Raw genomic sequence first — 14,320 nt, 5'->3', positions numbered from 1 at the left:
TTGTCTCACTTTTTATGCTCCTTTTTGTATTATGGTCAAGAAAACAGCAGCATTTGGATGCCCCAGTGTGTCTTACACAGAAAAATCATGGCTAAACCAAACTACTCTTTTCTTGCACAGCACCTCCAGTGTGTGTGTGCAAACTCAGACCAGTGAAAGAACTCAAAGCCTGTGGCCTGGGTCAGGAACAGCAGTTCCTGGAGGGATATATAATATATATATTTTATTTCATAATGATGTTTTCTTGGGGACTCATTGCAGAGGTGCATTTAGTCTATTTAAAGACATTGATTCTGGAACTTCTGGCAGCCAAGATTTCCTTTTCCAGCTTCTTGATATTGACAATTCTACATCTGCTTTTTGGTTTTCAGCCACTTCTATGATCTGGTTTCAGGTAATTGAGGGTTTTCTGAGCAAAGAAGTAAGTTACATCGTGTCCAGCCGCAGAGAAGCAAAGGCAGAAAGTGGTGACTCAGGCCACAGAGGCTGCCCCAGCCCCAGCGAGGTCAAAGTGGAAACATCCTCTGTAGCCAGTCCCAAAGGCAACCATGCCAGGCCTTCACAGAAACCTGTGCACTCGGTAAGAACCTCATGGGATAGGGAAGACGTGGTCCATAAACAAAGCAAGTAGGCGTTGGTAAACCCTTTTAGGTAGGCTCTAGTTTGAGTTTTAGCTGGTTTAATTTAATTTCATTTGAATTCAGAGACTGATAATATTTTATCACCGTTCTGAATCTAAACACCTCAGCAATGCTCCATCCTCATGCTATCCCTCTGTGCTCTATGTCATTCTTTATGAGGACTTCAGAGTTGCAAGTTCAGAAACCAGAGGAAAGTCCTCTATAAAGCAGAGAAGACTTGTTGGAATTGGCCTGGCTTGGGCAGGAGTACACCCAGGATGCAGCAGTTCCCTTTTCCATTGTTCTCATGTATGAACCACCAACAGTTGGGACAATACACATGCCATCTCTTTGATATATGCACCATGGCTTTTTACCCCTGGACTTGCATGTTTGTTTTTGTTTATTTAGGCTAAGATTAAGATGTCCATGAATATACCCTGTTCATGATGTTCATGATGAGGGACGAGTCTTCCAAGAAGCAAAGAAAAGATTTTATAAAATGAAACACTTGCTAACATTATCTGCTAGAGAGTTCAGAGACTCTTAAAGAAAGGTCTGAGAACATCTATGACAGTTTGACCTTGCGTATTTTCAGAATGTCCTTCTCCATTATGGTTCAGGCTGCCAATGGTGTAGCTATCTCTGCGTGATCTAAACTTACAGATGGGTTTATCTTTACCTCCTAAAGGTTCTCTAAACTCTCATTTCTGCCTATCCTCAGCTGATACTGCTCCAAACTTTCCAAGGGACATTTAAGACACTACCACCAGCTTATGTGTAAATATCTGTGTATATGTTTTGTGGTCTACATATTTTGTTTTCTTTCTGTCAGGTGCCTATGAGCAGAGGGAAGGAGCTTCTGCAGAAGGCCATCACAAAGCAGGTGAGTTGGGCCAGGCATGGTGGCCATGCCTTTAATCCCAGCAACTTGGGAGGATAGCAAGTTTGAGTTCCACCTCAGCAACTTAGCAAGACTCTGTTTCAAATAAATAGGACTGGGGATATAGCTCCTTGGTAAAGCAACCCTAGGTTCCATTCCTAGTATCAAATAGCAAAAAGAAAAGAGAAAGAAAAAAAAGATGGGTACGAGTAGGCATGGTGACATGACTGTAGTCTAATGACTTGGGAGACTGAGGCCGAAGGATTGCTTAACCCAGTTTGATGCCAGCCAGCTTGGGCAACAAAATGAGACCTCATCTCAAGACAAAAAACGTTGGGAACCTTGGCCAGAATGAGGGAGACTGTGCTACCAGACTGAACCAGCATAGCTTCCGGCTCTTAGAAACACATGCTCCTTCATGGTCACGAGGTGGCTAGAGCAGAACATGTGGGCACATTCAGTGTGTGTCCTCCTAGATTGGCCACCCAGAATGGAGGACAGGGTATCTTCCTTGGGGGTAGGATGGACCCTCCAGGCACTGTGCTCTCTCCCCTGCCTCCCTCCAAATCCCCCCTTGGGTGACCCAGGGCTCCCACAGTAATGTCAACCTGTCCCATCATGCTTTGTCCTTGTGGTGTTTCTACTCTGTCATTTCAGGGGAGCAGCAGCGGAAGAGGCAGTGGGAACAGCAGCAGCCTCCTGACCAATGCCCGCTCCTGGGGAGTAAGGGTCCTGCATGTGGACGGTACTGATCCCCACTGGGCACCTGTGGAGGGAAGCATTGATGACTTTAGGAAAGTCGGCTTTTAGAGGGATCAGGGCTGCATAAGCTTCCAGTATTGGAAGCCAGACGTACTCAGTTTCTATGTTGCTCCACGAAAGTGGGAGGGTGTGGGGCAAGCAGGATAGCATACAGCAGAGTGTGCACCTCAGAGGGATTAGGCAAGCTGTCCACAGTCTCACCAAAATGAGCAGCGTGGCCCATGTTCTGACCTAGTTTGGTCTGACAGTAAATGCTGTGTTCTTTTTTCCATATGGTTGCCTCACACTATAAATGACCGATTTGCTCTTGTCGTAAGTCTATAATAGAATAGTGTTCCATAATTGGCTTATGGAGTCTGATCTCCTGCTCAGCTCCACTCTGAGTCTGGGATTTTCCCTGATCCATTATAGAGGAGTTGATCTAGATAGGACAGTCTCCAGGTGCCAACTAGGTGCTACCAAGATTTTTCAAGGGAATCAAAGGGCTGTGCAGGGGATGTTCCTGGTCTGGGGTGGAAGCAGGGACTCCATCCCACTGCAATATCATCCTTGCCTGACTTGATCTCATTTTCTGCCTTTCGTGGTGCTAGGGAAGCTCCTGCCTCCTTAGCCCCTGCTGGGTTTTCTACCTGAGGATACACCTGCATAGCTAAAAGTTCTGGGTTTTCCCCACAGATGCCTCTCTTTACAGTCTTTGAGCCATAAGGCACTGCAGTCCAAAACTGAATTATATGCAAAGCTACAAAAAAACATGAAGCCAGTTTAGGTGGTTCCTGCCATAGAGGACCCAGCCCTTACCTCTGTTGTCAGGAGGTGCAGAGGTAACTTGTAGCCAGAAGGTGGCAGACAAGGATGGCATGATCTAGCTGACTAGGCCAGGTGACCAAGTTAGTCCTCCAGCCCAGAAAAGGACCATGAGGGATAACTAAGAAGTTTACACCTCTGCTATGGCCCTTTGTCTTCTCTACAGAAATGATGATGCACGTGCAGCAGCTGTCCCATGGTCCTTCATGTGTAAAGAAACAAGAACCGAAGCAGCAGGAGGTAGGTCAAACCCACGGGTGGTTTTCAGTGGACTCTGACAACTTGGTAAATCCCTGACCCCCTAAGCCATTGTTTCCTGGCCATTCTGAAAAATGTAATAGGAGTGCAGCTCCTCTGTCACCTTATTCTGTATGTCCACAGCTTTACATTGCCCTTTCTCTCACTCTGTGGCTGTTCCATGTCATACTTACACCACTAAGGCATTCACTGCAACCCTGGGCCAAGGACTGCACCTGGTCATCCTGACCTAAATAGAAATTCCCAAATGCTCTTGACCTCCTGGCAAGGCTGTCATTGTAGGAACAGTTCTTGGCCTGGGAATGAGCCCACAACTGGATGGACTGGGGAGGGAGTTGTATCATGAAATAGCAGCTATCTTCCAATTCTGTGTTTAATTTTTCCTTTCTTTATCAGGGTTAGAACTCTGGGTACCCCATCAAGAGAGCCCAGGCTCATTTAAAGCTGCCATGTCTTCACCCAAGCCTAAATCTAAGGATCAAACCTGCAGATCTATTTGCATGGCCTGGCGTCTAGGAGCAGAACTAATAGTTGTAGCAAACCACATCCAAAATGGCTGGAATTGGGGGGCTTTCCTTTGCTAGATATATTTTTGTTCAAAATTCAAAAAGATAATGCAGTGAAGTCCTCCTGCTTCTACTCCCCAGCCGATGACCTCCCTCCCTGGCAACAGTGGAAGCAGTTTTTCTGTGTCCTTCTAGGACTCTGCACATATAAGCCAGTTTATCAAAAATTCCCCCCTTTATACAAATGCTTTTTAACTTTGCTTTGACTTAATAACCTATTTTGTAGATATTTTGGAGTTTTTTGTAATAAGATTTCTACATAATCTGCTGATATGCAAGGGAATATGCTGGACTTCTTTGGCTTGTGTTTGCCCTCAAAGTGTGGCCTAGAGGAGTATCTGGAACCACCCTGGGCTCAGAAGCACAGGCAGTCATGGACCAACTGGATCTCTCATTCTGGTTCCCTTCCCCAGCTCTTTAGCTGATTATTTTATTCCATTTAGGATTTTTGTTTGTTTGTTTGTTTTTATTGTAATTTTTTTAGTTGTAGATGGATAAAATACCTTTATTTGTTTATCTTTATGTGGTGTTGAGGATTAAACTCAGTGCTTTATACATGCCAGGCATGTAGAAGCCAGGGTCTCTGACTGCCCTACTTGGTCCCCCTTACTTTGCCCTCTGTCCACTGTGATGTCTCCTTACCTAGGCATCACAACTGGGGTTGTACCTCACTGTTCTACCAGTGAGCTACAACCCTGTCCCTCCATTTAGCTTTTAATATCAGTTTTATTTGACCTCGGTTTAAATGTTAGTTTTGGCCCACAGAATAAGGTACACAAGGTGGCCACTGGAAACCAAGTGTCCTCATTCTGTTAGGTGACCTGAAATGGCAGCTGTGCCTAGAAAATAAAAGCTGCCCTTTAGTGAGCATCTCCTCTAAGTTGGCGCTTTCACTTGCTTTAGTTTCATCTGTGCCACATCCTGTGAGGTTGGAAAATGGCCCTCACAGTACTGGCGGTGCAGCTCCAGTTCCTACCCAGGCCTGAGGGACTCCAAAATTCTTTTCTCTACACAGTCCTGCATCTTTTCCTCAAAGAGCCAGCCGCCATTGAGATTCACAGAGAGGACTCTCCATTCATCAAGGCCCTGAGAGGCAGGGGGAGCCACTGTGCCCCTGTCTGCTGTAGCTCACAGCCTAGGAGTCTGGTTCTGCAGGCCTCTCAACAGCAGGAAGCAAAGTGGGACAGACTGAGTAACTCAGCGTACCAGTCCCAGTTCCTCGACCCCCGTGGCTCCCTCACATCCTTAACCTATTTTCCCTTTCCATTTAGGGAACACGTCCAGGAGTGGAGTCAAGAACGCGGAAAGGTCAGTATGGTAGCTTTTCCTCATCTAATTGCAATCCCTCCTTCTATAAACACTTCCCCACGACTCCCTCTGAGGCAGCATCTGTTCACTTCTCTGTGGCAGGAAGCAAGTCCAGGTTGTGTTGCCCCCTCATGTTTCCAGGGCCTGGGCCTCAGATTTCTGGGGCGAAAGAGGTATGCCCAGGTGCAAATGCAGAGCTACTGGGCTAGGGCTTCTTGAGAGCTGGGACCCCATGCAGGCCCTTTGGCTTCTATATCCTCCGGCTGTTCCTGGGCATTGACTGAAGTTCAGCATCCTTCTCCTGATTTAGTAGCAGTTTGGGGTGGGCAGTTTGACAGCTGCCTACCGTTTTCAGAAATGCCAAACTCCCCAAAACTGACAAACAGGCAGATTGATGGACTGTGTCTCCTGGCTTCTCTTGGACAGCAGGAGAGTTTCTCCCCCTGGATGTTTCTCCCAAAGATGCTCTTTAAGTGGCATTTATTCCTGAACAAGAAGGAGCTAAGAAAAGTCACTTGGCACTTCCTCATGCTCGAAAATCAAGGAAGTCTGTGGGGGAATTGGTTTTAATCATTGTCTGTTAATTAGAAAGACAAGAAATTGTCCCCAGAAAGTAATTAATGGGAGCTGCAGCCCAAGGAGAAAAGGCTGCTTTGCTTAGGTGCTAGGATGGCTTCCAGAGGGGTTAGGAATTCTGAGGTACCGGCCTCCCGAGGGAATCTGGCTGTTAGGTCTTCCTGGGCTTCCAGCCTGCCTAGACTACACCTCCGACAGGACTCCTAGTCACGGTGGGAAGATAGAGAGGTTCATAGTGCCCAACTGATTTTGTAAGTTGTGCAATAACTAGCATAACAGAGGAGAGGGGTGGGTCACCTGACTCGGAATTTGTCTTATCAGCACCCCTTTCCCCCTATTTTTTTTCAGGAACTTGAGATCACTGAACACACTTTATCCCTCTTCCCCTTTCTCCCTCCCATAATCCTCATGAAGAATGCTGCCTGGGGAGTTTTCAGGTCCCTTAGGATTCTGAGATGCCAAGAACCAAGGTCTAGGAACTTTGTGGACCATAACTCTGTATTTAGCAGAAATCACCAGGGCCTGGGTCTCTTCCACTAGCCATGTTTCTAATGGTCGTGGTACCCTTGGTGGGTGACAGCCTCCAGAACGTGCACACAGGAAGTCCTGCCGAGGGAGGACGCAGCTAGTGCTGCAGTTACTCTGCAGCCTCCGCTAGTGCAACTCACTCTCCCCAAGAGAGGCTGGAAGAGATGGGAGGGGTGCTCACCTCTGCCAAATGGAAAGGCACAGGCTCTTAGGCTTTGGCAGAGCCTTGCCTCTTGGAGCATTTCCTGTGTGTGTGGTGTGGGCTGTGCTCTAAGGCAGGCAGAGAGCTAATGTGTGCTTCTTCCCCTTCCAGTGGCCAGACTAAAGGCACCATTCCTCAAAATCGAAGATGTGAGCATGTAAGTAGAACCTCCTCTCTCCTCTTCCCCCTTCCCAGGCCTGCAGAGAGGAGGAGGGAGAGGTACTCAGGGGACCCAAGCTGACATGTGGACATGGAATGCCTCAACCCTGCATCATCACAATTTGCTTTCTTCCATTGTCGAAGAGAAGTCTCACATAGACCAAGGGGAGCCTCTGAGGGTGGCATTATGCAGTTGATACTCCTCTTGGAGATGAGTCAGAGGTTAATGATCCTGTGTGTGAATTACCTTCATTTAATACTCTCCTTTTATGAGCTCCTTGTGTCCCATCCTGGCTCATTATTGCTGCTCCTTGCTGGGTGTGTGCTGACACTTAATGTCAATTCATTTCTGGTCCAGTCACAGTGCTAGTACAGTCCACGACATCTTGGCTGAAGTATAAATGCATGAGGTGGCACTGGGGATTCCCTTGTCAGACCACCTCATACATGATAAACGCTTTCAGTTTGGCTTTGAAAGGCCCTTTTCAGGCACATATCTCATGACAGCCCTGGGTGAGAAACAGCATAAGTCCATTTTTTCCTAGAGGGAAAACTGAGGTCAGAGAAGCCAGGGACTTGTACAGCCACTTTGCTAGTAAATTACAGCCAGGGTCCCTGACTGCCCTACTTGGTCCCCCTTACTTTGCCCTCTGTCCACTGTGATGTCTCCTTACCTAGAGCAGGAGGATCACCTGGATAATGTTAACCTGATGAGCCCTTGGCAGCCACCTTGGTTATCAGTGTCTTTGATAGTAGGTCAAAAGTCCACGTGAATCAATAGTTATTTCCTTTTTAAAAAAGATTTAAAGGAAAAAAGACCATTTGTGCACAACAGGGACTACTCAGACCAGAACTTTCTGGGTCCTTTAGCCTCAAGCAGGGCACCCCCAGAGCTCCAAGCCCATCTTCTCAATGGGCCTACATTCCCTTCTTAGTGTCTGCAGACGGTAGGATTGGCTTTGGTGGCCCAAAGGCACACAGAAGGCACTCCCTCCGGTTCTAGTGGAGTGAAGCATGTGCTCTTCAGCGCCCAGCCCCTGCACCACAAGATAAACACAAGGAACTCAGATGCAGTGTCTGAGATACTGCCGCTGCCTTGGTACTGGTACTGTACATGGCAGGCACAGGTCATATCACTGTCACCAGAGGGGTTACATAGCTTGTGTGTTCCCAGCATCACAGACCAGAGAAGAAATTCAAGCAGAACTGAAGTTTCTGGTGATTCTTTTCATGTGCTCTTCTGAAGCAGTAGCTTTTCAAAGCCTGTTTGCCTGACCAACATGAAACCTCCTAAGCAGAAAGTGTTGTTAAAGAGAAAGAGAGGTGCCAGGATTGCAAGTACCCATTCTGCTTAAGGATCCAAAAAGACTTATTTGTTAATTCCCTTCTGAGGCCCAGGCACTCTCCCCACCACCACCACAACCAGAGCATGGGCTACTCCAACCAAGCACAGCGCGCCCGCGCCCGGCAGTGACCTCAGTCAGCAGGGTTTGCAGAGTACACACAAATCGGTTCTGGCTCTGTAAGTTTCCTAAATGTCTTCAACTTCAGGCAAACTGCCAGAACCCTCCGTATAGGTCTGGCTATCCAGAATCTTCATTTGCACCTCTTTTTTTGTTCAGAACACCAGCCCTCAAATGGTGCCAAGGACCCTCCTAGTGCAAAAAACACTTCCCTTCACAGAATGGAAAAATCACTGCTGTGACTTAAACATTCTTCCATGTAGGTTCTGCCAGGTTAAAGTCCGTGAAAGTTGTAGGGTCAAGAGGCAGAATGGGAAGAACCAGCCCAGGAATCTGTAGTGGATGTTTGTAGTCTGGTCTTGGCCACTTACTAATCATGAGCCCTTGAGCAAGTCACAGAGCCTTTTGGGTTTCCTTTCTTCTGTCAAATTGGATAAGACCACTTATTCCATTCAGCCCAAAGGGTGCTTATAAGATTCAAACAAGCATGAGTATGTACACATTTGGAAAGTAGAGGAATGCCAGGCATTGCACACAATCCCAGCTACTCTAGAGAGGGAGGCAAGAGGATTGTTAAGTTCGAGGCCAGCCTGGACAACTTGGCAAGACACTGTCAAAGTACAAACAGCTGGGGAGGCAGCTCAGCGGTAGAGCACTTGCCTAGCATATACAAGGTCCTAATTTCAATCCTCAGTACCACAAAGAGAAGAAAAGGAAGACAGGGACAGCATAGTTAATGGTACTAATTTTACCTAGAAAGGCTGGTATGAGTTCTATTTTAGAACTTAGAAAATGTCAGGATTAGAATTCTGTAGAGAGGCTAGCCCCCTTCCTCATCGTCTCCCTCCCCCACTATAGTCAAAGTGGAAGTTTTTTGTGTTTCAGGAAGTTTCGTCCTTTCCACCATCAGTTTAAATCCTTTCCTGAAATTTCTTTTCTGGGACCCAAAGATGCAAGTCCCTTTGAGACCCTGACAACCCCGGGCAGCTCATACTGTACCAGGTAGGTCTTTTTGATTCCTGAGTACCAAGGACTGGTGACAGGCCAAAGTCCTCCCCCTCAGGGCCCTGCTGGTCAGATTTGGGAATGGCCATCTGTTTGCTCCTTTGGCAAAATCTATTCTGGGAACTTAGCCCAGAGAAGAGAGGCACTGGGAGTATTCATCCATTTTATTTGGTGTTCTTCATCTCTACTAAGGAATTTAACTTAAGTGTCCAGAGGGCAATAGACTGGTTTCTCAAACTCAGATCTGTAGACCACCATTATGAGAGTGCCCCTATGGTGCCATTGAAAAGTGCGGGTTCTCTCTGGGAGTGGTAGCATATGCCTGTGGCACTTGCCAGTGACTCCAAAGACTAAGGCAGGAGGATCACAAGTTTGAGATTGGCCTGGGCAATTTTATAAGACCCTGTCTTAAAATAAAAAGGCCTAGGGATGTAGCCCAGTGGTAGATGACCCCTGGATTTAACCCCTAATACGACAAAAAACATGGGTGTTTTTAATATCTCTGATCACATATGTATGTGTATATGAGATAGATGGTTTCTAGACTCAAGTCCACAACTATAGAATCAAAATCTCTGATCATTGAGCCCCAAAAGCTGCATTCCTAGAAGTTTCTAGGTGATATCAGTGCACATCAAAGTTTGAGTCCTGTTAGGCTAAACACAAGGAATAACTAGGGATGAGACCAAAGGGACTCTCTACATTGTATGGCCATGGTGGCTTATAGCCTTGTTTATGTTCATACTCCACAGATATTAGAGAGTTTGAACTTCACTGACCAAAGTGGAGAAAGAATTCAGCTCATGTGGTGGACTAGCTGTCTTCTCAGATGCTCTCTAACTTCTGAGCCAAGGGCCAGTTCATGGGCTCTCTCAGCCCAAAAGCTCCTGGGATCTTAGACAGCCTGTGAGCTTCTCATAGACAGAGGCCGGGGGTCAGGACATAGTGCAAATGGGAGGGGATGTGGCAGTAGATGGAGGCAGGAACTGGGAGAGAATGGCCTGAGGGTAAGTCCCAAATGTCTTTATTCTTTTCCTGGAAGGTACAAGGGATACCAGGAGAGCCAGTTAGGAGGTGGCCCAGGCAAAGCAGGGTAGCTAAGCTTGGTATGACCTGGGGGTTGCAGAGGAGCTGGGAGGCCATAAAGGGAAGACAGTGAGGCATTGAAACTTTGGTTATCTCCCTGGGCAGAGGATTGGGTCAGATAGGACATCAGGGTGCGGTGTGTGTGTGTGTGTTTGAATTTCTTTTTTTTTTTTCATTTTTCCTACAAACTATTCTAGTGATGGCCACTGCTGTCCCTACTTATTCTCACCTGTGGTTTCAGAGATGTGGGTGTGGAGAAGACAGATAAGAGAGGCTGCACACCTGGGCGCAGTGGTACACGCCTGTAATCCCAGGAGCTTGGGAGACTGAGGCAGGAAGATTGCAAATTCAAAGCCAGCCTCAGCAAAAGTGAGGCAGTAAGCAACTCAGTGAGACCCTGTTTCTAAATAAAATACAAAATAGGGCTGGGGATGTGGCTCAGTGGTTGAGTGCCCGAGTTCAATCCCCAGTACCCCCAAATAAAAGGAGAGAGAGAGAGAGGCTACCCACACAGAGGCTTCACCTTCCTTGTTGCCTCTCCTGCCACCCTTGGACAACTAGCACCGAGGGTAGGACAAACCTGCCCATTGTGCCTGCTTGGCCCCTTGGCCATCTTGGTCCTTCCCCTCCCTCGCCTGAGCTCTAGGCCCTGAGCAGCAGCTCCTCCTCTGGGGACCCTAGGAGTGACCTCTTTTCCCCCACCCTATATCTTTCACAGAGAACTGAAGGACCAAGAGCCAAGCGTTCAGTCAGCTGTGTGCACCATGCCCAGGAGGAGGAAGGGCTACTGCGAGTGCTGCCGGGGGGCCTTTGAGGATCTGCATGTGGTGAGCCGCTTCCCCATTCCCCACATTGTTCTGAGAGAGCCCAGCCTGCAGTCTCCACCTTGCATGTCCTCCACTGAGGCTGGCTGGAAGTTCCTCTCGTCCCATTCCAAACTTGTCTAATGCCCTCTACCATCTCTTGCCCTGGACAGCATCTTCAGAGTGCCCAGCACCAAGCCTTTGCCCTAGAAGCCCATTCATATGCAGAAGTTGATCGGATCATCTCCCAGCTCAGCCACAGCTTTATAGAAGTCCCCTCCCAGGCCAGCCTCCCCAGGTGAGTGCCATAGCTGCAGACACACGTGCATTTTCTCTCTTCTGTTGCCCTCCCCAGCTGGGAAGGAACCCTCAGGTTGGCAGGACCAGTCTATAATATTTTCCTCACCTTTCCACCATCCTCTATCCTATTTGTTTTAGGGGTGGCCATTGGCACAGTAGAGAGTGAGCAGTTCTGGTTAGCTAGAAGTGGAAATAGTTCCTGAGTCCCTCTGGAGGGTAGTGAGCAAGGTCCTTCTCCCTCTGTGGAAGTTACTCTCAGAAAGAAGGATTGCCTGGGGTTTGGTGGAGATTCCCAGACTCATTGAGCCCAGCTTCTCCAGCTACCCACCAAGGGTAGACCGTCTCCCACCTGGAGCTGTGGCTTCACTTCTCACCCAGGTTCAGCTTGGACAGCCAGGTTCTGCTACTGTCTGCACCTACCAAAGGGCACAGCCTCCTCTATGAAGTCATTCAGTAGAAGAGCCTCTACCCTGTTCCCCTGGCCAGCCCCAACCACAGGCCACAAAGCCAAGAAGAGCACACAGCATTGGCTGCTCCACAGTATCAGACCAAGAGAGGCCTTTCCCAGAGGGGCAGCTCTCTTCAGCACTAAACCCAGAAGAGGCCACTTGCCCTGTCCTCAGCCCCAGCCCAAGAGGTTCCCATCTTGCTGCCTGTTCTGGAGCTGAACCTGCGCTCACTGGGTATTTCTGTCCCCACAGGCAGTCAGATTCCACAGCTTCTGAATGTGACGCTCTCCATCCTGACACTTTGTCCCCAAGCCAACCCTCCCCTCCCAGGGTAGCATCTCCTGGGATGAGGAAAGAAGATGACTGCCAGGCCCCAGGTACCCCAGAGCAGGATGGAATGGTGGACAACGTGGAAGCATCATCTGAGCCTGCAGGGACCAGCCAGGTACCTGGACCACTAGCAAGTTGCCAGGAGCTAGGGGGACCAATTGATGTGCTTGTGGACCCTTCAAGAACACCAGTTTCCAGGATCCCCACTTACCAGCACCTCCTGCCCAGCTCTGATTTTATGGACCTCTCCTCTGGCCTGGACCTGGCATCTGTTGGTCACAAGCGGAAGATTCAGTTCCCCAGCAGCATCACTGAGAAGAGGCCAAATGCCTCATTTCTTGTATCTGGAGCCGCCAGCCCCTGTGGCCCCAGGACAGCTGATAGCAGGCATCTTCTCTCCCTTCCTCTTCCCAGCTGTGAATCTAAGCCCCGAGCCTCCCTCCAGCCCTTTTGCCACACACAGGCCTGCTGCTCCCTCCCAGACCCCTTACCCTGGCAGTCCACAGACAGACCAGTTGAGTTTTGGACCACACAACCCCCCTGGCCTGGGAGAGAATGGCTCCTGGGACCTGAGGATTCTGAGTGTACAGCCCCTGGTCCTATACCCCAGCAGACTGACCAGCCCCCTAGCTGTCCCACAGGCCCCAACCAGCTGCGGGCCCACTTGCACTCCCCCGTGGGAGGGCCTGCAGGGAGCCAGGCCACCTCACTTCCCCATCCTCGGCCAGTCAGCATGGGAGCCAGCTGCTCCAGATGGTTCTGGGCCCCTTCATCTTTCCAAGTGCCTTGTCTCCCTGTCTCCCAGGCCCAGCCCTCACCCAGAGCTGCTTCTGTGAGTCCCTAGGTTTTCACACAACCAGCCAGCTCCAGCCCGCAGAGCCACAGATCTAAGTTCTACCTTGCTTGGTGTTATACACCTGGCCAGGACCAGCCAAGACCAGGGGAGTGGAGCCCTAGGTCTGGTCTTTGAGGTACAAGTAAGTAGCTATGCCCAGTCTTGTGGAGCCCACAGAGCAGACCTCCTGCCTGCAGGTTTGGGGGAAGGACCGAGAGCCTTAGGCTAGGGGCTGCTCTCTCCTGCCTCTACCTCCAGCCATGGCCAGTCCCACACCCAGAGGCGGAGGCAAGACTGGCATAGGGAAGGAACCATGAAGAAGCTGGGGTGGCAGGAGGCCTGCTGGCCCAGCATCCAGGCTCTCTCCAGGCTCTTGTCTCTTACAGAGCAGAGGGTTAGTTGTTGGTGTTCCCCACCCCCACCCAGCCTCCTTTCCCACAAGCATGTGGTCTCTCCTGCCTGTGCGTGTCCCCTCCCCCAGCCCCCCACGCTCACACAGATCCTCAGGAACATATGAAGCAGAGGAGGGGCCCAGGCTGCAGCACTGCAGTGCTCCCTCCCCCATGCACTTAGTCGGGCCCAGCACTGACCTTTCCCCTGAGCCCAGGATGTGGCCATAGCCCTCTTTGGGGACCCTTCAGCTCTCCTCTGCAGCCTCAGCTCAAGCTGCCCACCCGGAGTTCTGCTGTTCCAGGGTCAGTGTCTCACCTGCCAACTTCTGCATCTCCCTCTTCCCTCCCTCCTTCCCCAAGGACCTCCCCCCATTTCTTACTGCCAAGCCATTAATCTGGAGACAGAAATGGGTTTGCTATCGATTCTTTGGCCACTTTTTTTTTTTTATTACAATTTGTACTGTGGTTCTTCTCACCCTTCTGCCTTTGTGTGTTTGTCTCTTTAAATGTTGAAGCTCCCTGAAGCCTGGTGCTATTCTGTGTCTCCTTTCAGAGGAAGAAAGGGGGGCCTAGCTGCGGGTGAAGACCTGAGTTGTTAGTTTGGAAATAGAGCAACTGTGTGCAGCCCTCCTTAGAGGCCCTGTTTGGCCTTTTTATGCCATTCCTGTTAAATTTCACAATTCATCTTGATTTGGGAAATGTAAATAAATTTGTTAAATAGCAAAGAGATGGAGTGCAATGACTCGGTCCTCAGTGACCCAAGGCAGAGGTGAGGGTCCAGCAGATACCAAGAAAATAGCTGGATAGCAGAATGGGGCCCCCTGCAAGTGGAGAACGTGAGTGTCACCATCCTCCTGTGGCCTAGCCTGGGTGCTGAGGGCAACAGGAGCACCCATCCTTGTTCAGCCTCTTCCTACTCCCGTCTGGGCACTCACTTGGCTCTGCTACCCAGCAGAGGGCATACCCATCACCCGCCACCAAGAAAACTCCT

At 49.4% G+C, this 14,320-nt stretch overlaps 1 protein-coding gene across 1 annotated transcript; it reads left to right on the top strand.

Annotated features, from left to right (window-relative positions):
* The first annotated feature begins 321 nt into the window (after positions 1–321).
* Positions 322–14,054, top strand: Dbf4b (DBF4B-CDC7 kinase regulatory subunit). Its single transcript, XM_027947262.3, has 10 exons — positions 322–580; positions 1,456–1,506; positions 2,161–2,248; positions 3,236–3,309; positions 5,165–5,201; positions 6,619–6,664; positions 9,015–9,131; positions 10,939–11,047; positions 11,197–11,321; positions 12,025–14,054. Exons 1-10 carry the CDS (start codon positions 380–382, stop codon positions 12,944–12,946), a joined length of 1,770 nt encoding a protein of 589 aa, XP_027803063.2. The 5' UTR covers positions 322–379; the 3' UTR covers positions 12,947–14,054.
* Positions 14,055–14,320: the final 266 nt, after the last annotated feature.

The sequence above is a fragment of the Marmota flaviventris genome, chromosome 17 (assembly GCF_047511675.1).
Source record: "Marmota flaviventris isolate mMarFla1 chromosome 17, mMarFla1.hap1, whole genome shotgun sequence".
In the NCBI taxonomy this organism is placed as follows: Eukaryota; Metazoa; Chordata; class Mammalia; order Rodentia; family Sciuridae; genus Marmota; species Marmota flaviventris.
Note: the sequence above shows the minus strand (reverse complement) of the source record. Positions and strands in the feature narration are given on the sequence as shown.

Coding starts and splice junctions, on each gene's coding strand:
- Dbf4b (XM_027947262.3), top strand. CDS start 380: ATGATCTGGTTTCAGGTAATTGAGGGTTTTCTGAGCAAAGAAGTAAGT. Junction 3,310..5,164: donor AAGAACCGAAGCAGCAGGAG/GTAGGTCAAACC, acceptor CTTTCCATTTAG/GGAACACGTCCAGGAGTGGA. Junction 11,322..12,024: donor TCCCAGGCCAGCCTCCCCAG/GTGAGTGCCATA, acceptor CTGTCCCCACAG/GCAGTCAGATTCCACAGCTT.